General features: G+C 40.2%; 1 protein-coding gene and 2 non-coding genes across 4 annotated transcripts in view; all 3 read right to left on the bottom strand.

Annotated features, from left to right (window-relative positions):
* Positions 1-730: 730 nt before the first annotated feature.
* shisal1b (shisa like 1b) overlaps positions 731-25,184 on the bottom strand; it is a 45,681-nt gene continuing 21,227 nt past the window's right edge. The window contains exons 2-5 of one of the 2 annotated variants that reach the window (XM_061676621.1): positions 17,364-17,598; positions 15,271-15,484; positions 11,276-11,572; positions 731-3,989 (exon numbers count right to left, since the gene is read on the bottom strand). In XM_061676621.1, the coding sequence (XP_061532605.1) occupies position 3,989; positions 11,276-11,572; positions 15,271-15,484; positions 17,364-17,430 (579 nt within the window). In that variant the 5' untranslated portion in view covers positions 17,431-17,598 and the 3' untranslated portion in view covers positions 731-3,988. Of the gene's footprint in view, positions 3,990-11,271; positions 11,573-15,270; positions 15,485-17,363; positions 17,599-25,184 lie in introns of those variants that run through there. The other variant, XM_061676620.1, reaches the window with a different exon arrangement.
* Positions 4,685-4,820, bottom strand: LOC133403408 (U4 spliceosomal RNA). Its single transcript, XR_009768673.1, has one exon. It is a non-coding gene; the product is annotated as a U4 spliceosomal RNA (small nuclear RNA).
* LOC133403407 (U4 spliceosomal RNA) lies at positions 5,256-5,396 on the bottom strand. The gene has a single exon (XR_009768672.1). It is a non-coding gene; the product is annotated as a U4 spliceosomal RNA (small nuclear RNA).

Genomic DNA, 25,184 nt, shown 5'->3' on the forward strand with positions numbered 1-25,184 from the left:
CTTAAACACCTAACCTATAATTCCATTACAACAAGCTGGCAATTTTTTGACTTGAGTTCGTTGTCACATTTCTGTGGGGCCAATTATGTATTATGTATTACTTGTGCACTCACTGTAGTTGTCTCGCCATGCTGCACTATTTGCATATACTGGCCACTCATGCCAGAGTAGCATCTGCTCCATTTGCACACTGATTGAGGAGTATCTGTAACATTTGCACAACCGACATTGTCCCAGATGATCGCACTACTCGTCACTTTAAACCGCATACACTCCTTGAAGTCTCAGCGCCCTTTGCACAATGGTCATTGCACCGGACTATTGCAATATTAGTCGTTCGAACTGCTCTAAGTGCTAGAGGACTCTGCATCTTTTTGCACAATTGTTTTTTGTCAATGTCTTTATGTCCCCAAAGTGTTCTGTAAATTGACTGTTTGTTGTACTAGAGCGGCTCCAACTACCGGAGACAAATTCCTTGTGTGTTTTGGACATACTTGGCAAATAAAGATGATTCTGATTCTGATTCTGATAAGGGGAAAATTATTTAAATAATAGAGGAAAAATACACAATATGACAAATATTACAAAAAATAGAAAAAGATTGGGAAAAATACAAAACTACTACAACAGAAATAGTAAATGTGAACAAAACTACACGGCATTCTATTAAAGTAAGTGTCGGTATCAAGTTTCCAAATAATGGACACACAGAGGGGTTTTCAACACCGTGTAAAAGATAAAACTTTATTTCTCCCTGTTGTGATGATACAAAGTCAACAAGTGCAATCAACTGAGAACGGCACACGACATTCTATCTAGTCGTAAACACTCTGGACAGAACATAGTACACTTATCACCACCACCACACTTGGAAAAGTGCGCTATCTGACCAGTATGACGCTTGTGTGTTCAGGTGGGTATTTGACTGTAAGGCAACGGTTACCATGACAACCCGTAGAGCAAACGTGCGCTCCTGTCTGTCCACCCTTTGTTTTGTTTGGAGGCAGCGTCACGTCAGGGCCACGAAAACAACAAAATGGGAAGGGATGATATACTGTATGTCATATGCCAGGGAGAACATAATTATTTCACCTTATTCCAGAATCTTCTCCAGCACTGGCGACTAATTAAATCCGTGGCAAATACGTTTCCCCAATTGGGCTGCTGTGTGTGAGGACGACGCGGGGAAAAGGGCGACAGCTGCACAGGCAGAGGAGCAAGGGAGCGTGAATTAAAAGCACCGCTGATCCGCTGGCCAATTATATCTCCCGTGTGTTAAAATATGTTTGTGCGGCCCTGAAAGCACACGCCGGGCAGCCAATTATACGTTAGCCTCTCCGATGGGAATGAACCCTCCGCTAACGTCCCAGCAAACGCTGATATTATTGCAGATAACTCCAGGAAGGCTGTGATAGGAACTGAAAGCGGCCGCGTTGAGTTATTTAAGTTTTAAAAACGATGTCCTTAATGTCATCAGTATAACAGCATCTCTGTTGTTGCCATGGTGACACAGCATGACCTACTTAAGTAACTGTGGAGGATTGTCGATGTATCATTATTGTTGTGTACAAGTCGAGACGCAATGTCATTACCCTAAAAGAATAATTGCCCAAGTCATTTTTAACTGTCAACATATCAATAAGAAATATGCTTGCTAAAAAAATTTTTTTCTGTACGTCTGTGTTGATTCTCAAAGTCGTGGTAATGCGCAAAAGTTGAATTGAGGTAACTGGACTCTTTTTGTTTGTTGTGTTTCTTTCGTTTTTCTTGTTTTTCAAAAACATTCAAATATGACTGAGACAACTATGTTACAGTATTAGGCTAACGATGTTCTGTTTAGTCTTTAGCACGTACATTAATTGCGGCTTGGCCTCTTTCGCTTTAGATTCCGCACTAAAATGTTATTTTTATCGGAAAACCAAAACAAATAAAAATATCTGATTATCATCTGAAATACAGCAAAAATAATCTGTTTGCTTTTTTTTTATTGATCAGTTTAGTTAAAATGATCAGTTTACATTTTTTCATTTCTGATCCGAAAAACAGCAATTATTATCAGATTTTACACATTTTTATTCTGTACGAAAAAAAGCAAAAATAATAAAAACTTTTGTTTTAAATTTTTATCGAGAATAAACAAGTAATCTAATTTTTGCAAGGTAATTTTCATCTCAACAAAAGAAAAAGCATATTTTGCAAATTTTTTATTCTTGTCCCAAAAAACTGAATATATATATATATATATATATATATATATTAGGTTTAATTCAAAGAACCTGTAAAACTAATCACACTTTGAGTGTTTTAGTTTTATCCGTTAAATGACAACACAAAATTTAGACATAGATGTTTTTTTGTTCTCGTCAAGGCCTCGTACATTTTCACAGAGATTGTGATGGATGGCTGCATCATCTCAAAGACCAAATAATATCGTACCATGTACTTATACTAATATGATAGCCAATCATCCATTTTTATCTTCATAGTTGAAAAGGAATAATTTAGTGTGAAATTGTACAAACACTTAAATTACGACTGGATTTTGAATATTGTTGATCGATATTTAATTGTTTTTTAATGTTTTATTAATTTTGTATGGTGACCTTGACTGTTTAGAAAGGTGTCTATGAAGAAAATGTATTATTATCATTATATTATCATGGACATACTGCTCTAAAAAAAAAAAAAAAAAAAAACTAATCTTTACATAATATTTCCTTCTAATTTGAATGCATTTAGCAATGTGACCGATTTTTGTTACAACTCTCATTAGTAAAAAAAAAAAAAAAAAAACAGCTGACAAATAAATCAGAAACTAATTGCAGTGGTTTTTGTACAAAATCCTACTAAATTGTAATTTGGAGTACAGGCAGTATGACTACAAATCTAGCAAAGGGGTTTGTGTGTGTGTTGCACTTCACCGAATACCCGGTGCACCGTGACACCATGTCAACCTTCACGTCACTGTACATTATTGCTGACAAATAAGTTTTTATGTTGAAATTTGACTAATGGGGATTATTAAACTCCTTGTTTGATGTGCATTGTATTGCTTAAGGAGCTGTCGTTGATGGAGGTTACCATGGCAACTTGACTCAACTGGGTTGCTTCCGCTGACGCTTTGGAGACCCTCATCCTCACTAATGATTTGTTTGAAATAACTTTTTCTCAAAAATATGGAGAAGGAATGTGATGGAACTAATATTTACTATCATCATTCATTATGAACATGTGAGGGCTTTTTTTTTTTTCTTTTTAAATACAAGTTCCGAGGTTTTATTTGTTTTTTTTTTGATCAACTGCTCTCACGGTAGGTTCCCCACACCCTGCTTTAAAACCAGAAGAAACACAGATAACACGTGAAAAATCCATTATATTTTTTTCAGCTACAGCAGGAAAAGTGGCGCGAGTCCCCGTCAGACACGTTACGATATAAAGCACTCGTTAAAACACTTCGCTGTACGATATATCATCGCCAACATTGCCGCCGCCGCAAACAAAACACATTGTAGTCTACGTGAGATGCTCAGCATCGACCTAACAAATCACGTTCCTAGAGGTTCACCACTTGTTGTTGTTGTGTGACTATCACATAAATAAAATAGAGAACCGTGTCTAACTGCTACGCAACACAAACCGACACAGCAGTCTAATAAACATTTCATATTAAAAAACATCACATCTGACCACTTCATCCCGTTCCGCTTTCTGACAGCCATTAGAGTGTCACTCACTCACTTGCCGCTGAGCACGGCTGTGGCACTGGCAGCACTACTCTACCGGTCCTGGTTGCTCAGCTGGCTTGTTAAATGCCACCGCTGTCAGTCGACGGCTGCCTTGTGCTCATCAGAGGGGGGAAGAGGGGGTCCCTGCCAAAGATGTCCTGGATGGCTTCCTATGTAAGTGTGGATCCAGAGTGTCTATAGGAGGCATCTCCTCTAGGCCACCTCCAGGAAATGGAGTGCTACTCTTCTGCCGACCGTATTGCTCTGTCCAAAGAAGAAAAGTTGAAAAGAAAAATGTTAGGATTCTTTGTTTACCTTACCCCCCTCTACCTCTCCAGCAACTCGTCCAGATTAGGGATTCACAAACTGTGGTGCACACTGAATATGAGCATTTCCTCTATACTCCCTTACTTGCTTCCTCCCATATTCCAAAAACATTAATTATAGGTTTAGTGAAGATTCTAAATGGCCCATTGGTGTGAAGGTGAGTTTGAATGGTCGTTTGTATATTTGTGCCCTGCGATTGACTAGCGAACAGTCCAGGGTCGAGGCTGCTCCATAGACTTGACTGATCTTTTATAAATACTTAAGAGTATCAATTGCTTGTGAAGTTCAACTAGAAACGTGCTCAGTGAATTATATTGACTGAACCAATTTCAGTTGAGAATATAAAAAATTGCCCTAATTGACCATATTTCAAGTCAGCGTTGATTTTTTTTTTCTTTTCCAAAAACAAAGTTCAGAAACTGAATTGGGTCATTTTTCCAACCATACTTGTTTTTGTGGCGCAAACAAATATAATGCTTTGCATGATTTCTTTGCTTAAACTTCATTTTCACTTGAAAACATGCAAGGAGCCCACTAGTTTTTAATTGCAGGGAACTATTCCTGCATTGCGTCAATTTCAGATCAACATTTAACTGTTTTGCATTATAAATAAATCAGTCAGCATAGAGACTACAAATAACTGCCAATCAAAAAGTGCCACAGCCGACTATACTTAACCAAGGCAGGGTATTGGGTAAAGTTTTCAATGAACAATAATTGTGCCTCTGATAAACCTCATAATCTACTATATTGCTACAGCCCAAAGCTAGTAACTGAAAGTTTGTAACAATCGAGTCAGTACCCAGGCTATGTTCCACAATGACGGTCTTGACTGTAACACAATGTTTGGTCAATTCAACATTCTCTCAATAGTACATGTATACGGCCCTGTTACATTAAATGTAAATGAATCAACTCTAAAATATTACTCACATATTTTGTGAGAAGCAGTCTGTTTTGAGATTATAAAAAATTTCCACCATGTACTCCTTTTCAAGTTAATTTATCTTGTATGATAGTCTAGAAGCCATTTTTATTTGAGGGCAATTTGCAGAGTTGCTATTAGTACTTGTAATCTAACACAAACAAAAAGAGTTTAATACAGTCTCAAAAATTTGAAACATGGTGCACATTAATAAAACTTAACCTCCTGTGCCAATTTTCCACAAGTAATTTCTCAAATTGCATTAACAAAGGAACAAGCCTCTGTTGAGACTGCTACAAATTGCCACAGCTGACTATATTTCAAGTCGTCATAGTGGGGTACTGGGTAAAGTCTTCAACTTGCAATAATCACACCTCAGCTAAACCTCATAGGCTACAATATAGCCACTGTGCAAAGCTAACAACCAAAAGTTCGTAACAATCAAGTCACTACCCAGGCTATCTTTTACAATGACGGTCTTGACTTTAACACCGTTTGGTCAATTCAACATTCAATTGTCCATACATACAGCCCTGTTACATTTTGTGGAACTAAATCAACAGTAAAATATTACTCATATATTTTGTGACAAGAGAAGCAGTCTATTGCGATTATAAAAAAAACTACTACTGTATTGCAAGTTGTCAAGGTATTTTGTATGACAGTCTCGAAACCAGTTTTATTTGAGAGCAGTCTGTGGCGTTGTTACTAAAACCCAAAATCCAATGAAGTTGGGACGTTGTGTTCAACATAAATAGAAACAGAATACAATGATTTGCAAACGCTGTTCAACCTATATTTAATTGAATAAACTACAAAGACAATATATTTAATGTTCAAACTGATAAACTGGATTGTTTTTAGCAAATAATCCTTAATTTAGAATTTTATGGCTGCAACACGTTCCAAAACAGCTGGGACAGGGTCATGTTTACCACTGTGTTACATCACCTTTTCTTTTAACAACATTCAATAAACGTTTGGGAACTGAGGACACTAATTGTTGAAGCTTTCTAGGTGGAATTCTTTCCCATTCTTGCTTGAAGTACAGCTTCAGCTGTTCAACAGTCTGGGGTCTCCGTTGTCGTATTTTACGCTTCATAATGTGCCACACATTTTCAATGGGAGACAGGTCTGGACTGCAGGCAGGCCAGTCTAGTACCCGCACTCTTTTACTACGAAGCCACGCTGTTGTAACACGTGCACAATGTGGTTTGGCATTGTCTTGCTGAAAAAGACGTTGCTTGGATGGCAGCATATGTTTCTCCAAAACCTGTATGTACCTTTCAGCATTAATGGTGCCTTCACAGATGTGTAAGTTACCCATGCCATTGGCACTAACACAGGCCCATAACATCACAGATGCCGGCTTTTGAACTTTGCATCCATAACAGTCCGGATGGTTTCTTTTCCTCTTTGGCCCAGAGGACACGACGTCCACAACTTCCTGTGATATAAATAATAGTAATAATAAAATGATGAAATCATTCCTGGCACGTGTGACTTGAGTGGCGCGGCAAGACGTCGTCAAAGCACATCAACACTGGCCATGTGGTGCGAGTTAATTAACGCCATGATGCAGGCTGTGCAGAGGAGTCAAGAAGTTGTTTTAGAAATAAATTCCCTCTAGCTTTGCCACAACCATGCAAATTGTTATTCTTATGGTCTTTTATTAGATGTCACACGTTCATTTCCCATTTTTGCTTTTTTCCCCTCCGGAGTGCTGCATTAGAATATCTTTCATGTCTTTGTTTACTGACATCACAACTAACTGTTTCACTTTTGTCTAATTTCTCTGAAAAAAAACTTAAGTTTGTATTTTTTAATTCAACAAAAAAAATAAGCAAAACTTTTTAAGTGACGTCAAGAACATACCTGCAAATAATTTGACTTTGACTGAAAAGGAGCTCATCAAAATGTTCCTGAACAGGTATTTGTCTGTGCGTCCTCTTTGTTACAGTTCTAAACAATTGTGTTGGTTAATTGCAATCAGTTTATTCTCACCTTTGTTTCAGACAATAAAGCAGTCTCCTTTGAGGCCATCGAAAATTGCCATAGCTGACCATATTTCAAGTTTTGAGGCGAGAATATTTATGAACATGTTCACGAGACACACAATGAACAAATGAAACATTGGCAATACACATTTTCCACTTCTGAACTTTGTCGACTAAGGAGCACATGAAACACAATTTTGTACAACATAATCAGGAATTCAATGAAGCACCACTGGGAAAGTGTTGGACTGCCTTTTTTTGTGCTGCACTGTGATCGGGCGGTTGGAGTTTCAGGTTGTGGCTAAGTGAACTGTCTTGGATGCAATGACATCTGCTGACATTTTTTTTTAGCAGATTCAGGTATGCGATGCTTTAGTTTTACTACATTCATCTAAAGAGCATGCTTGTATTTTGTTGAAATTTCAAGAAGGGGAGAATGGTTATTGCTGCTTATTAGGAATAGATGGTATACAACTTGGCAGTAAACGAATTAGAAGAAGGGAGGTAGCAAAATTACACAGTTTAAGGTTCACAGGAACATGGAACAACCATTTTGTAAATTGTCTTTAGGGGTTGTCCTGGCAACTAAATGTTATGACCATACCGGTAAATAAACTGATATTTACCATTCTTAGGTAAGGAATGGTTATGTTTTTCTTGGCTTCGGCATTACAAAGTGTATTCTGATAATGTAGCAGTTTTCAGTTCATAACATCCATAAGGTTATTCATGGATGCACTGGCAAACATTTGTGTTATTTTTGGGGGAATTTGGCCAACAGATGTTCAGCCCAGTGAAGCCACTTTTCTGAGCCACTAGTCCGCACCCTCTCTGGGGATGACGATAGTATTATGTACGAAAGGCCATTTGAGGCCACACTAAGTGTGAAACACATAAAGTGTCAGCCATCATGGTTAGTTAGCACATTTGGGAAATGTTTATCTGGACTGGTCTTTTATAATCCTAAACCAGAAACTATGATACACAGAGTTCCAGTGCTAATCAAGATGCACAAATTTCCAATAAATAGTTTTGAAACTAACACACTGTGATGCAAATCACCTTCGTATTACGGCCTTGTCATTAGAGTGTTTTGTTAGGGGGCACACACCGTCTTCCTTCAAACAGTAACCTCAAAACTTTCCTTTTTAATAAAGCTCATAATCAGGCATGACTCAGGCTTGTCCTGACTCATCTCTTAGTTATGCTGCCATTGGGTGCGCTCCCTTGATGAACTGAGCTTCCCTTCCTCTTGTAGTACTGTATGTTACTAACTTGCTTCTTTTTGTCTTACGTTCTCTACCTATAGCTGCCACTCTTTGCTTCTGAAGGCGCACCTTCAGATTTATCTGTTTGTTATCGGCAGCGGTGGCCCAGTATTGCTGTTGTTGCTGTCATCGTGGGACTACCGTAATTTCTCGTGTATAAAGCGCATTCTTTTCCCCAAAAAATGGTCAAAAGTCAATATTGCACATTATACATAGGTATAGGGGAAAATGGAAAAAGACTTCCACATTTTATAAATGTATGCTGCCATCTAGAGGCTATGAAAAAGCTGCACACTTTCATTCCAGTATGCCAGCGCCACCTAGGGGTTATGAAAAAGGTGTAGCCTGCATTTTCATTCCAATATGACAAGGGTACATATGACTGCATATATGTACAATTGTGCTCATAAGTTTACATACCCAGGCAGAATTTGTGAAATTTCAAATTACATTTGAAAAAAGAGCCAAAATATATTCTTACCAAGAAAGTTTATTCCCAGTTTCCTCGTGATTTTATGGCATTGTGAGCAACCATATGTAGGACAATGTGCAGGCCCTACTAGCTTAGTGTCACAATGGGCACACAGCTCTTAGGGGCATGTCAAATTTACCTATTTTTCATATCTATGACAACAGACCAACAAGCGGGAAAAGGTTCCATGCTACTTCCTAGTAGACCGCTAAGCAACCACTTCCAAATATGGGCAAGCTTGCAATGGACATATCTTAGCGAACAATCCTGTTCGAGGATGGCAGACATAAAAACAAAGGAACAGACTTTGTAGTAAAAATGATATGAGTGGCATTTGCCAAAGTTGAAAGGCATTAGCAAAGGTCACTTTCATTGCAGTATATTTTCATTGAATTGAATTTTTTTTGTGTGAACTAAGTTTTTTTTCTTTGAACGCAATCATTTTGTATGCAACTGAAGCATGGTTCATTTAGTGCAATAAGAAAATATATACAGTATCTGTTTTGTATTTGAAAGGCGCCTGTGTGTCATATTTTATTTCCAAAATGCGAAGGATTCCATAAATGCGCGTATGAAACATGTACCTCCCCCAAGGTTTAGAATCACTGATCTAGACTGAGAGACAAGCTGGTGTTGGAAGTATGGGTTCCAATGGATTCTTAGCTAAATGTGTCCTGTTTACACTGCTTACATTAATGGTAGAAAAGTCATCAATGGCATGCATTAGAATATCTTAGCTTAGTGTGCGCTCCTTAACTTGGCCCATTTTGCCAAAGAGCGTTTCTCTCAACCATCTCCTACTTTTTATAGCCTTAAAGCTTCCTCGGCAGGTCGTCCTCACCAGTCAAAAGGATTGATGAAAGTGATTGCTCCGACGAGCTGAGCTGATGTCTAATGAGGAGGCACCGTGGACATGTTCACTCTTAGCTAAGCGCCTCTCCACCAGGCAGAGGGACCCCAGGATACCTTCCGAAGTAGCACCTGTGCCGCCATTTATGGCTGTAGAAGTCATTTGTCAAAAGCGGCCACGTGAAATAATCATGGCCCGAGTGGGACAGCAGAAACAGACAGACGTGCGGGAAAGTGACTGAGAAATTGAGTGAACAGGCCACAGTTGCGGCTTTGCTCAGTATGATTGCATTGCGTCCAACGGGAAGGCTCCCGAAAAGATACAAGTGCACTCCCTTGGCTCCTAGCTCACGTTGTAAATCATCTTGTAGGTGCTAATAAAGCTCACGAGGCCTCGAACAGGTAAAAAAAAAAAGAAGAAAAAAGTGCACTTTGTCGTTAGATAGGGCCACGTTACTCTGTTCTATTAATCAATAACGACATCTTCCGAATAGGCTGGCCAAGTGAATGTATCTTTTGGGAAGCTATTTTTAGGTGAAAGATAAATACAGAGCGGACGGGGAAAATGTAATATTTTGATAAAATGTGAGGCGGCATGGCGGATGACTGGTTAGTACATCTGCTGCACAGTTCTGAGGACCGGGGTTCAAATCCCGGCCCCGACTGTGTGGAGTTTGTATGCCTGCGTCGGTTTTCTCCGGGTAATCCGGTTTCCTGGCACATCCCAAAAACATGCATGGTCGGTTAATTGAAGACTTTAAATTGCGCCTTGGTGTGAATGTGAGTGCGGATGGTTGTTTGTTGTTTGTTTCTACGTGCTCTGGGATTGGCTGGCGATCAGTTGAGGGTGTACCCCGCCTCTCACCCAAAGAGAGCTGGGATAGGCTCCAGCATGCCCGCGACCCTAGTGAGGATCAAGCGGTACAGATAATGGAGGGATGGATCAAATGTGAGCGAAATAGCCGAAAAGGGGAATGATTTGATGACATTAGTGCAATCTCTTATCAGCGACTCAGACTGATTCATAAAGAAACAAGGCAAGAATTAAACTCACTCCATTCATTAACTGTTTATCATACCGTTTGTATTGTGTATTATTAGGCAGGAGGATACTTTCCATGGGAGGTGATGTGAATTTATGGGAAAATGGAAGAGTTGACAAGACTTAACGAGAATAAACTGGATTTTGAGTAAGTCTAGTAAATAAAATTTTTTTGTTAGTCCAGTAAGTCTATCCTGCTATTCAGGTGTCTTCAAAGGGTGAGTGAGCAGCTTATGCCTTATTTTACTTTGATTATAAAGTGGATAACGTATCGTCATACTTCGATTTAAAATGTTACTTCAAACATTACCAGTGTATAAAACCTTTACAGATTATTTTTATTTCCATTATTTCCAAAGTTAATTTAAAAACCAAATCCAAACAAATCAGAGGTCGACCACCTTTTTTCCAAATGTCTTTAGAGGGTGAACAATTTGACTTTATTTTAGTTGTACTAGACAGTGGTTAACGATGTTAAAACGTTCCATCCACATAATGAACCGTCATTGTTATCAAAACTAGCTGAATGTTCCACGAATCTTCCTGAAGTCACAAGCTGTTACAAAGGAGATCTGTGATGCACTACTGGTTGAATGTTTTGGGATCGCGGCACTCACTGTTGCTGACCAGCGTGACGTTACAAAGTGTTGTGCATCACACAGTGACTCACCATGCGCTGGATGTGTTGTAGGGCAACAACGTGGGGCTGTGGCTTTCCCCTCGGAGGCTGTGTCTGGGCTGGTAGAGGGCGGGCACCGTGGGCTGAGCCTGGGCTTGGCTCTCCTCCGCCATGGACCGCTGCCACTGACTGCGGGCCTTCTTCAGCCAGCGCCCCCCCAGGCCCCATTTCTCCAGGTACACCCGGCACAGCTCGTAATTGATGGCCGAGTAGTAGAGGAAGTCCAGAGCCAGGAGCACCATAACGAAGAAGCCGTAGATCCAAACTCCCACCAGTGCCGTGTAGTTACTGCACATAATTGGTCACATACACAATGCATGTTGAAAGGGGCATATGATTTTTGTAGCTTGTATAACAATTAGTTGGATGTCTGGAGTGCCTGCTCACCCATCAAGTGAGAAATTAAACAACCCAGTAAATCTTTTGTGATCTAACTTTTTCTGAAAATGTGCCTGTGAGCAAGTTGTTCGGCACTTCTGACCAGCAGAGTTTTTCTACCCGTGACATGAGAAGCTAGGCTGCACTGTTAGACATTTCTGTTAATTCTACCGTTATTTATCACATATCATACAGTAAAATGTGAATAATAGGAATTTTACTCTGAAATCAGCAGTTTACTGTGTTATTGTACAGCAAAATATTGTATTCGAAAATTTTCTTTGATAACACCATAAAAATCAGTGGGGGTGCCAAATGCTAGGCTAAGTTTGAAAGCAGCAGAATTGTGAAGCCGCCTGGTTCCCAGCATGTATTGCACCATGAAATGTTGTACTGAGTTGACAGACCTTCCCAATTGCCGATGGGCAACGATTTGTTGACAAGGGTGTCTATGGAGGGCAGAGGGGGGTGGACGGAGTGTCCCACTAATCAACAATCAGTTAAATGGCCTGCCACGGCCCAGTGGTTGGAGACCAGTGGATTACAATACATTATAAGTCAGCATGTATTGTAATGCTCGCGATGGCAGGCTGTGGTGGTTTGTCAATTCTGCTTTGTTGCAGCCACATTGAAATGGATCTTCTTTTTTAAGTCTGAAATGATCCCTTTGGACTTTGGACATTCTCCATCTTTTACGTACTCTTTCCTCCTGGCTCATTGCCATCTCACCACTTTATTTCTACATGGAGAGGTGCTTGCGTCCACAGTAACATTAGTCTGTGTGGAAAGCTTCAAGGCAAACATTTTGTTTTGACTTGTTTTTGTCAATGAATTATTCAAGTTTTTCAATTAATCAAAAATACAATTAGCTAGAAAGACTTTATAATACCCTTATTGGCAAGGAAGGCTGACTACACTGAAAGCTTTTATGGACACCTTCATTCCTATTATTTCCATTACTGTATAGTGGTTAGGATCCAAGGGAGGCGGTTCATGCAGGGTTGTGTTTAAGTCAAGGTGAGGGCGAGCAAACAAAAACGCACAAACGCATTGACTGAACAGATCGATCTTGACCTTGCGACAAAAGCAAATGTTATTCAACATATTCAACACAACATAGAAAGCAAAATGTCACGAACAACATTTGGATGCTTTCACCCACAAGACCATCCATGTCTTGAACAAGTGAATAAACATGAGGATAAGTTCAGAACTTTGTCCACTTTTGTTAAAGTTCACGCTCGCTCTCCTCAAGAAGCAGCAGGAGAGAAGAAGAAATGTCATCGGATGTGATGCTGCAGGGCGCTGTGGCCTGCTGGGGGGGGCATTAGTGGTGGCGCAAGCTGTGTTTTTGTCACCTAGTCCTCCCACTGGGAGTGTCTGCAGGCACACACGTTGCTTTTTCCTCAGCTAGAATCTGTTTACAGGAGTACACTGGGTACATTGACTCATATCAAATGCAGGTGATGTATATTATTGGCTCATTGAATGGCTTTCAATTGGTGGTCAGATGTGACTTGATCATGTAAAAATCAACACTTGACACTGCGGCTTAAACGGTGTACACACGTACTAATATCTGAGTGGAATTGGAAAATTCCCCCCTTTCTGTTAAAATAATAACAATACATTACAAAAATACTTTATATCAACTTTATATTTTTGTGTTCAAATCGAAAATAAAAAATAATTTGAAAAAATATGAAGTAGATTTCTGCTCAGCCAGGAAAACATAAAGGTGCAATCTGGAGGCCGCTGTATCATTTTAGGGAAAATCATGTGTTTCTGAAGGAGTGTGTACATCCGCCAAGGCCATTGTGAAATAAATTGCTTTTACTCTTGCCGTGTTAAACAGATCTTTCTCAGTATGTTATGCTTCATGTTCCAGCCCTTGTCATAGTTTGAATCCAGGCTTCTCATTTTGGGGGGGGGAATCCTGCTGGCTCAGAGACAAGACAGGAAACAACATAGCCTCAGAGGACTACTCATACACAGCGTGGGTACTGAATATGAAATGATTTTGATGAAATAAGCAAAGCACCTCATGTCAGTAAAGTCAATGTAGTGTCGAATCTTGTGTATTTTGGCTCAATTCTAATTCGGGTTCAATGGCGTTTATATCAGTGACGCTTTGCTTTCATCAATACATTTCTTTTCATTGTCAAAAATTGTGAATGATACCAAAATAAAACCTTGTTTCCACAAAGAATTATGTGATTTGTACCGTCAAAGACCCTAACAATACAGCCCCATTTAACATCATTAAAAATTGCCAACAATACCAAATGAAGCCCTGTGTCTGCAAAATGTCCAGCAAAGTCATTTAAAAAGATTTTACCTCACTGTTGTAATTTTCTCCCCCTCAAAATACAAAAATATGCCTGTTTCCTCCGAGAATTAAACTTGTTTGCATCACTCCAAAAAATGCAATTTCAAGCAGGAATGACATATTTTTCAGATACCATCAAAGACACCAAAATAATGCCGTTTTTACCAAATAGTACACAGACATTGTCAAAAACTGTAAGGATATTGAAATTAAGCTTTGTTTCCAGCTAGAACTACCAGTATGTACCTAGGTATGTTTTGCATCACTCTCGGCAAAAAGTCAGTTTTCAAGTTTCCAAAATAATGCCTTAATTCCAACATGATCCTTATAACCAGCACCAAAATTTTTATGGGTACAAAAATGACACTCCATGTCCATCAGAAGTACATGTCCAAATTGCGAAGAACGCAGAATTAAAACACCATTTCCACCAGACTATGCACTTTTGCATTAACATAAGAATTGCAAACAATAACAAAATAAAGCCTTATTTGACATGACAACTGGCCAAATTGTCAAGGGTAAGGAAAAAAAAAACAAAAAAACATTTTTGGCATAACAGCCATATAGCATTACTATAGACACAAAAACAAACCAAAATTCAATCAGGGGTATATTCTCCCGTGGGCTTAAGTCAGAAAAGGTTCGCATTTCTGCACTTCTCTGGCTGTGCAGAATCTCCCGTGCACTTAAGTATGTCATACACGCACCCTCGGGCCAGCTACGCACTCTGGGTGGAGCAACCCTGCAATGTGGGCGCTCTCTGGCAAAACTAGACATGCGCATTGACTTAAGCACTTTTCTTTCGCCGCACTCTGGAGGCTGTAGTAAGTAGAGCGCCCCATAGAGGTGAAACATCGCATGGCAGTTGAAGTTTAAATGTAGCTACCATTTACGCCATACCACGTGAAAGAGACTCCCAAAAAAAGCTATTTTACGCATTCAAACTGCCACTGTCACGAACGTTTTTTCTTTTATTTTGTATTAACCACCAACATTCACTTAAATGTTATTTATTCGATAAGTAAATTTGGATGACAACAGGATGGCAACACATATGGGCCTACATGTGGGGACGGCAGTACAAGTTCGCCAAAGTATTGTCAATCATCAATTCTAGGTATATTCACAATTTCAGTTCAAGGCAGGACACAGTCACCTCAGAATGCAGATGCTTTATTGAATATAGAGTACAGTAATTATTTGCGATGTCCTCCCCTTGTTGTAGAGTTCATGGCTATTTATGAAGGTAATTCTAAAATGGATTATTATTACTCACTTGTGTGAATAGCCATCAGCGGTGGTAGTGAGGTTGATCTGCATGACCAGCTGGAACTCTGTGTCGTTGCAGCAGTACTTGAAGGCCGTGTTGTTGTGGTGGCAGCAGAACATGTAGGTCTTGTTGTCCGACAGCCGGGGGCAGTGGAAGCCGAAGTGATAGCGCCCCTTTTGGTCGGAGTAGGGCTCGCACACCCGGTAGTGAGCCGAAAGCGCTGCGGCAGCGGTGAAAAGAAAAGAAACAAATCAAACGGCATGTCATGTATGTCATATATTGTTATGCAGAACAATGGGTACATTTTGCGTTTGGTGAGGCATCCTCCTGCCACATACACACAAGAAGTGCGTGCTGCTCCACGAGTGATAATATTTAATGGTCTTTATGCTTCCTTTTTCCACAATTTGGACGACTACCGCAAGTAGACGCCACTCGAGTGATAACGCCAGGGCTCCTGTCCCTGATTGTCATGGCAACAAAATCCGGACTTGCCATTGGCCCAGTTGTGTATGGGGCGAGGCTGTTTTAAATTGTGAGAAAAATGCATAATATGTCTCTTAAGTGCAGTTCAATTGAAGTCTGTGTTTGTTTTTTTATCATCAGAGCTCAAAAAGCAGCCCAAGAATGAGATGAAGGTCCACTCTTACTGCAGACGATAGACGTCTTTCAGTGGATCAGCATTTGAAAAGAGGCGATCTCTTTCAGGTTATAATCCGCTTGGTGCGGTACAACCACCTTCAGCCTCAACGAGAACAATGTCGCCATGAAAGAGAAGCGAACAGAGCGGCGCGAGGGTGGACTGGAAGTAAAAGGGAGGCGCCTATAAAGCGTTTCGTGCGACCTTTACGCTCACTACACATGTTGGGAACAATGTAACAGAACTCATTTGCAGTTTTGCGTCCCATAAATCCTGCTGCATAGAAAGAGCGCTGAGCTGGCAAAAGTGGACGATAAAGAGTATTAATGATGAGGGTTGTTAAAGGAAGTGTCAAATTGGCTCCTTCAAGGGACACCAGCTGTTTTGTCATCTACCTGCTTAATTTCTTTGAACATGCCGTAAAATGTGTGTACGTTTACACAGCCTGTCAAACAACTTTCAAATGCAGGTGATGTATATTATATATATAAACATATATATATATATAAATATAATTGTATATATAAACAACCTCTTTTCACATGAACTTGGGGGGGAAATCAATTGAAGACCTTGAAAAGTGAATTTGGAGATTTGTTTCTAAATACTTTACACATGTTTGAGGATAATCGCTGAAAACAAAGACTGAAAACTATGTAGTAATTAATTGTGGAGATATACAGCAACGATTAGCTGTTTTTCACCATTTCGGTTGTCCTGATCTTTGTGTGTTGTGGCTAAAAGGGCGCCCAGTGATGCACTTGGGTGTCTGGCATTAGTCTCCCACCCTCCCCAACTATATAAGAAGTTCAAGGCCTTCGTTTGCATAAGTGGTTATCCAGCACAATTGCCAGTTAGTTATTATTACTAGGCCCATTTCTACCACTACAGTCGGTGGGATATATTCCAGCCACTTTAAGCAGATATATCTTTGCAGTTCAAATATGTAATTTACTATATTGACGGGAATTTTCAAATGGAGTCCGTGTGTGAAGCCTAATGTTATTGCTTTTTCTGTATCAACCGTATTTGCTTCCAGTGTGTTACACTTCATGATTGAACTCTTTAATAGCATATTTACTCAGTTAGCCCTTGGTGAATTTAAAAGTATTGTGTAATTTTTTAAATTAACTATCATTTATTCTTATTTAAAGTTTCATTTTGCACTGAAAACTGTTTACATTTTGTTTGTTGAAAAGTAGTCCAATGAAATACAAATGTTTTCCCAACATGAGGAATAATCGTGATTACGCTATTGAATCAAAGGGTTAACCCTAACCCTATCAATTTGGCCATAATCGCGAAGTCCTGGATTGGCTCCATTTTACCCAAATGAGGATAAACTGTTTAGAAAATGGCTGGATGGACAAACCTGGAAAATATGAGCTTTTAAGGAAGGGAAAACATCAAAAGTCAAAACTGCAATTTATTAGGTCTGAGCAACAAAAAGAGTGTAGACCTGCTGTGGACAGCAACAGGAAGATGACCGTCAGGACATTCAAGGACTGCCGACTGGTGATAGTCATCTTCTCGCGGTCATGTGGGAAATGAGGGAGGCTGTAAGAGGCTGAGTGGGACGGGGTTAGGGAAGCTTGTTCAGCTTGTGCTGGATGTGGTCATCTTGTGCTTGCTGAGAACTCCTCTCGCATGGTTGATGACGATGATGATGATGCTACTGCTGGAGGTCAGGGCCCCTGATGGGAGGAAGACATGTAGACAAAAATTAGATCAGGATATTGGATTTGGACTTCCTCCAGAAAGGACTGCATGCTGTGTGGCAGTGAGTGCCCCCGATTTGTTCTAAAATCTACTCAAGTGTGTCTGTTTGTGCGTGTGCGTGTGTGCAGTACAACAGGATGACTGTATGACAGTTTAAGTTACTTAAATGGGACATACTAAGGAACATTGACTTTTTAATTGTATACAAATAGTTGGGTCTCTGGACTGCCTGCCCACCTATCAAGTGTGAAATTAAACAACAATCCCCCAGTCAATCTTTTGTCATTGTCGATACCTGAAAACGGTATGAAACAGTTGGGCTAATTTAAAAAAGGAGCCACTTTCATCCAGAACCACTTTCAAGCAACAGACACCGGACCACACTGTGGACAGACACCCTTTTATCACTGGGGATGTGGCTGTCCTCAGAATTAGTCACATTCAAACTCATGTAAAATGGGAGTCAGAGCACACAGCTGCCACCATTTAAAATGCATTTCACAACGTCCAAATAAAGTTGAGATGTTCTGGTGGGCTTCCCGATTGTTTTTTTTTTTTTTGCTCTCTAGCATTTATAAACGATTTTAAAAAATGCAGTGTATGTCTTCCAAAATATTGCCTTTGTCATTAATAATGGTTTAATGAGGCAATGATTCTAATACATTGACTTATAGCCCATTTCAAATCCAAACCTTGATTCCCATTATGCTTTGGGATATTCGAAGCAACATGTCAAGAATCAATATGGATATTTATTGCTTATATGCTGTACTATAAGAGATGTACTCAAACCTTGGGAGAAACACTTAGTATTGTACAGTTAAAGCCTGGTTTTAAGTATGACATATTTACTCTATTCATGGAATATTTGAATCGTAATGTAATGTACAGTAACTGTGATATGGTACACATAGTAAATGAAACATGTCCCATGAACTTTGAATCCTCATTTCATCGATGGTAATATGGAGTCTTTAATCCGTTTTGTACTCTATATAAATATTCTCTATATTTGAGAGTGAACATCAATGCAAACACAAAGTATGAATTGTTGTCCTTTTCAGAATATTTAATGACTGTTTCTCCCAACGGGCTACTTCAGCACATGTACAGTAACTGATGAGGAGCGTCACGAGGAGATACTGTAAGTGCTTCCTCCACCCATGTGCACTGTAGTTATTGTAAACTTGTGCCGTGAATTATTGACAAGAGAGCCCATAAGAAAGAGGGAACACTTTTATTTTTTTCCTTAAACTTCAGTGTTGCATCAGCACTCGCTGTCGTTTCATCACTGCGTGTTTGCGCATCCTGAGAAAAGCTCCATACGGAGGCAGACTGGTAAACACGCCGTGGAGGTTTGTTTTGGAGCGCGCCATCGTCCGGAGGAGGGGTCACAGTTAAGAATGATGAGAGCAAAGACAGGAAGTCAAAAAGCTTCTCGGAGGGAATATATTTAGGAAGTCACAAGGGCCATATTTTTTTCATTTTATTTTCTTACAGTCTTGCCTGGTTGCACAAGTAGGACGTAACGTTAACGTTTCCATATGTAAAAATATCGAGACTTAGGTATTGGCAGCATGGTGGCCTGCCTCAATGTTCTGTGATCGAATCTTGGGCCACACCTTCCTGTCTCAAGTTTGCATATTCTCTCACCAGGCTTTTATGGGTTTTCTCTGGTGCTCCCTCATTGCAAAAAAAAACCAAATGCATTTTAGGTTAATTGATTACTCTAAATCCATAGTTCATAGCGATGAGTGTGCATTGTCTTGTCTTTCTATTTTCAATATGTGCTATGTCCACCGTACTTGAGCCAAACATCCATCCATCCATCCATTGTCAACACCGCTAGGGCCGCGGGGCGCTGGAGCCCATCCCAGCTGACTTCGGGCGAAAGGCGGACTACACCCTGAACTGGTTGCCAGTCAGTCGCAGGGCACATATAGACACGGACAACCATTCGCACTCACATTCACACCGTCACTGAGTGGGAACTGATCCCACGCTGTCCGCACCAAAGTCAGGCGAGTGCACCACTACACCATCAGTGACTTGAGCCAAACAATGATTTTCAAAAGTAAAAAAAAAAGGGAAAAAAAGACTCATAGCAGCAGCAAAATATCAAATTTGGAGTATGACTGCACTTGAAAGGCTCATGAAAAATTCACCTTTTTAATTGAGCATGTTGAAGGAAATTAAAGTTCGACCTATTCCAGCTCCCACGTATTGCCTTATCAAAAGAGCAGGAGCTGATAGTTTCGACAAACACACGCACACACGCACACACGCGCACACACGCACACATGGCCTTGTGCACATCAGCCTGTCTCTCTTAGATGTAAAAAGCACGCTAGATTAGACAAGCTGTTCCGTCCTCTAAAAGCCAGGCAACTCATATCCCGGGAGACTTGTTACAGTGGCATTTTTTATTTTTTATTTTTTTTTATCTGTCCATGTACTCTCACATGACAAGGAGAGGGATGGCTACCTTTTAGTGCTGTTTAAGTCACATGATGGCCATTGTTTGTTCAAAAGCACAGGGGTCTCATGTATCTAGGGTAGGTTATAATTTCAACAGCAGTTACAATAAATTAAACAAAGAAATATAGCTCTTTCAGGAAGCTACAAAATGCCAGTTTTCTACCATTACAGCATTTGTGGACACATTTATACTAAATTTAGCATCTGAAATGTACAGTTTTCCTACAAAAACACTTTCTCGCCATATTTTTAGAGCAGTTAGATCATATTATGGTCATAACATTCATTTATTGAAAAAAGAAACTAAAAATGTCAGTTTTCTACTATATACAGCACATTGCATTTTGTAAGAAATCCTACCAACTTTGGCAACTGAAATGCATGGATTTTTTTTGTACAAAAACACAATACCTACACATATTTATAAAGACATTTAGTCACATTATATTCATAACATCTCTTTAAAAAAGAAACTTCTTCAAGCAATCCCCAAAGTTAGTTTAGTTTTACTTTTTGCACAAGATCATACAAAATTCTCATGCATGCAGTATTATAGCAGTGAACCGCCATTGTAACTTAAACAACAAAAAGAAGAAATAAATTCCTCTAACAAAAATGAAAAAAGCGTACAGGATCGTTTTTGTGTTTGGTTGTTCGTTAGCGGCTACTTCCTGGTTTATGGATAATGATGTAGGATATTAGGAATAGAAACAATTCTACCCTATTATTCTGCTTGGGGGGTTATGTTTCCAAAAGAGCTTCAACGAATATTCAAATAACTCGAAATAATTTGATTACAAAAAAAAGTCGAAGCAAAATGTTGGCCACAGAGCTTTGCAGATGATTTTTCTACATTGGCTATGACTACTGCAGTCGCACACACTACTCTATGTAGAAATAAGTTGGTGCGATGCAGACAAGAGGAGAGTCTGTAAAAGACAGTAAAATGTCCAAAGTTTGGGATCACTTCATACTTAAAAAAATAATATTAACCGCAATGTGTACTACAAGAGCATGTTTACAATTGCCACCACAGAAAGTCATGTATCAATGTTAGCTAATTCATTATAGCCTTCCATCGCTGGTTACAACGTATTAAAATGCAAAACATTTCCATGGTATGTTAAACGGCAAAAATAGAGAACTAAATTAGTCTACCTGAATTTTAGTTGCCAATTTGCACCAAAATGTAATGCATTCTTCTTCTGCGCCTTTGATAAATAATAAAGTTAAAGCGCAGAGTGACAAAACTAAAAGGCTGGCTCCTATAAATGAATAATAATATATAGAAAGCAAAGTCGTCTCGCATCAGACGCCCACCTCAATATTTCAACACATACAACTTGCACAAGGATGTACAACACAAGGCTTTTTGTCTCCCCAAAATCTTTCCTTAATCAAAACTCTGGCAGATTGGGGTCCCCCCGCCGCGTTGCGATGAATTGTGCGCTCTTAAGAGCCTCAGCGGCACCCGCGGTAATTGGTCACTTAATATTTCTCTGCGGCAGCACAAGTGAGCAATACAGACAAATAAATGGGCCGCGCGCTTTTGTTTTGTACACCGGGAGCTCATTAATATCCCGCTCGTATGTTTAGACTGAGCCGTTTTGCAGTCATGCCCTCTATGCATAGTTTACTAGCATCACAGGCCCAAACTGCACATAGCACAACATCTGTGTTTGATGTCTGTTCACCGTGCTATTCTGAGAACACGTGCTGGGTACACTCCTCGTGTACGTACGGTGCTTTGTTCAGCCATCATTGCATACAGCCCTCTGCACTCACTTCTCTGCAAACAAGCCTCAGATGGGGAAGAGGTGAACCTTGGACGTTTCGTACCATGTAGAGCACATGGAGCAGAGAGACAATAATGTGACTCGATGATAATCGTTTTCATCACAGACCACACTGGAGCTTTGGCTGCCCTAAAACAGGGATGTCCAAACGTTTTCCACTGAGGGCCACATACAGGAAAATGGAAGGAAGAGGAGGGCCACTTCATCTTGTGCTTGTGAAAAATGCAAAAACTAAACCAATACACTGGAGGTCAAACTAAACCAATACACTGGAGGTCAATATACAGTAGGCTTACAATGGTGCCTTGAGACACGAGTGACCCGACTTTTCGAGGTTAGAGCCGTCATTCGGCTGATTTTTTTTAACTTGCCAGCGCAAACTTGTATGGTGCTGCTTATTTGCCAGCAGCAATCTGGCAAATAATAAACAATTTGTCCCCCAAAAATGGTTTGAGCTGCTTAATGCCACTCCCAGTTAAAGTTTATCATTCATCCATCCATCCATTTTCTGAGCCGCTTCTCCTCACTAGGGTCGCAGGCGTGCTGGAGCCTATCCCAGCTGTCATCGGGCAGGAGGCGGGGTACGCCCTGAACTGGTTGCCAGCCAATCACAGGGCACATAGAGATTCACACTCACAGTCAGGCCTACGGGCAATTTAGTCTCCAATTAATGCATGTTTTTGGGATGTGGGAGGAAAACCGGAGTGCCCGGGGAAAACCCACGCAGGCACGGGGAGAACATGGAAACTCCACACAGGCCGGAGATTGAACCCGGGTCCTCAGAACTGTGTTCTTGGACAAGACACTGAACAAATTTGCTCCCAGTGGGCCTGGCAGAGCCTTGCATGGCAGGAGCTGCCCATTGGTGTGTGAATGGGTGAATGTTAGGCTTTATAAAGTGCTTTGGGCACAAAACAAATGGAAATATCAGTTATCACTTTATCATCGCGCTAATGGCTACCATTCTTGTTGTGTATGTGTTTGTGTGTAAGGTAGTTCAGAAATGGGAATCTTCTTGTATTGGGCTCGTATCAGAACACTAATCAGCATTCTACTGCATGGACTGCACTGTGACTAATTGAGGCTCCCTTTAACTCTCATGAGAAGAAAGTGGGTATCGTTCACTTGGAGTGCATGAACAGCATCATTTAAACATCCGGGCGGAGCTCCATTAGGATATGAGCTCACCAAAGGACGTCGACAGGCATGATCTCATAATACTAACGATCCTTGGAATGCGAGAGGAGGAGTGGAAAGCACTCAGGGTACCGTCAGGAAATCACTTATTCTGTTCAGGGTCGTGCATGAGCTGGAGCCTGTCAAGGAAAGGGCGGATTACACCACGGACTGGTCGGCAGACAATCTCAGGCCACCTATGGAGACAGACGATCATTGGGGAACTAAAACCCACACTCCCAGCACCAAAACCAGGCCATCTGGGACAGTATAATACAGACATACGGATATACTGTACATGGAGATGGTGGTCACAACTCAGTAAGATGCAGTAATATTAGTCGTTCTTTGCCGAGGATAAAGTATATCTGTCTACATGTATTGCTCTACCGTTTGTGTTCACTTAACTTGTTTAAAAGGTGAAAACACCACAACACCGATCAATCAATCAATCAATTAATCAATCAAAATGTATTTATAAAGCGGTTTTCATCCTGTGAGATGCAACTCAAAGTGCTGTTTGTTAGCCCTTCAATGGCCTTTTGCATTGCTTTTCAGCATTATCAGCTACAGCTGCCTGATGTGAAGTGAGTTGAGATCACTGCCGTCATACAGTGCTCTTATCTCAAACTTTTGTTCGCAAGTCAAAGCAAATAATCTTTTGAACGATGGCTCGTACCTTAAACAAACTAGTAAATTCAGTCACTCATATCTCAAGGCCCAACTGTACTGGTCTAAAGCAAGGTTTAGTTCCAATTTTGGCATATAGCTGCAGTCCATTATTGCACTCAGCACTTTTACTGCATTATCAGTGTAACAACTGGACCAACTTCCATTTCCAAGATGGCCGCACCCATGAAACCATCGCAGAAAGTGAGGTTTAGAGATTGATAGAAGAATGTACGTACGAGGTGCTTTAAATACCAGTGTGTCTGCATGTTAGTTAAAATTAATGTTATTTTCCTCTTTAATGAACTGTTGATGATTTGATTTTTGGGATAAACTCAAATCTGAGGTGAACTCCAATATCTGTAAAAACAAGTATCCAGCAGAAGTAGCCAATGCTGTATAAACCACCATGTAAATCCTGCAGATTTTAAAACAGCCATCAAACTTTAAATCACTCTCCTGCAAAATGCCCACTCCAGCTCTCACTGGCTCAAATGTAGTCTTCACAGATATAACCCAATTCCACACATCTGTCAGTCACATGTTATACCATCTGAAAAAATGGGTAGGAGGTGCTATAACACACATGCAAAAACCAAAGGCATGAAAAGGGTGACAAAAACAACAACATTGTAGTGGGGGTTTAGGGGGATCCCCCGGGTCCCTGCAGAGAATGTTTTTGATTTTAACATAAATTAAGCAATCCGGAAGACTCTGAATAGTACAATAAGGCTAAGTAAACACATTTTCTACACACAGGAAAACATTTATTTACTTGTTGATGTACAAATTTAAGATCAATATTAAATTTGCCTCATCTGTTTGCTTTTTTGTTTTGGCCTCCAACTTGAGCCAGGCACATCTCTACCTGCACCTGATGCTTGCTTCAAGCTGTGCCACATGAATAGCATTCTCCTCTTAACACTCTCATTCTGGAAAAGAATTGACTCAAATCATTGTCCGTTTCACTTCATTTTTCACTATTACCAACTTCAAAGCCTAATCCCAAATGCATCCTGCAGGAAAATATGAAGTACAATATTTTTCTGTTTTTATTGGCCATTCCCAAAATGGCCGCAACGTAAGCACGACGATCAGCTGGTCTGGCTTATCTAGTGTTAATACCTATGCCCGGGAAACCCAATAGAAGACGTTGTGTGAAGTCATGTGACTTTCTCGTGTCGCTTGATTGGTGAATTAGACTTAAATGTCACTAGCACTTAAATGGGATTAGCGCAAACAGCACCCAATGCGGACGTCGAAGTCTCGTGTGTAAAATAGTTGATAAATAAGCAATAATTGATAAATAAAAGTTACAAGAGACATTTAGATCATTGTAACGGAGTAAAAGTACCGTTACTTCTTAACACCAGAAGCGACGGAAGTTTTTTTTCTGGTCTTGTCAACCTGTGACTTATCCAAAGCAGGTCACGAGTGCACAG

The sequence above is a fragment of the Phycodurus eques genome, chromosome 5 (genome assembly GCF_024500275.1).
Source record: "Phycodurus eques isolate BA_2022a chromosome 5, UOR_Pequ_1.1, whole genome shotgun sequence".
Classification (NCBI taxonomy): domain Eukaryota; kingdom Metazoa; phylum Chordata; class Actinopteri; order Syngnathiformes; family Syngnathidae; genus Phycodurus; species Phycodurus eques.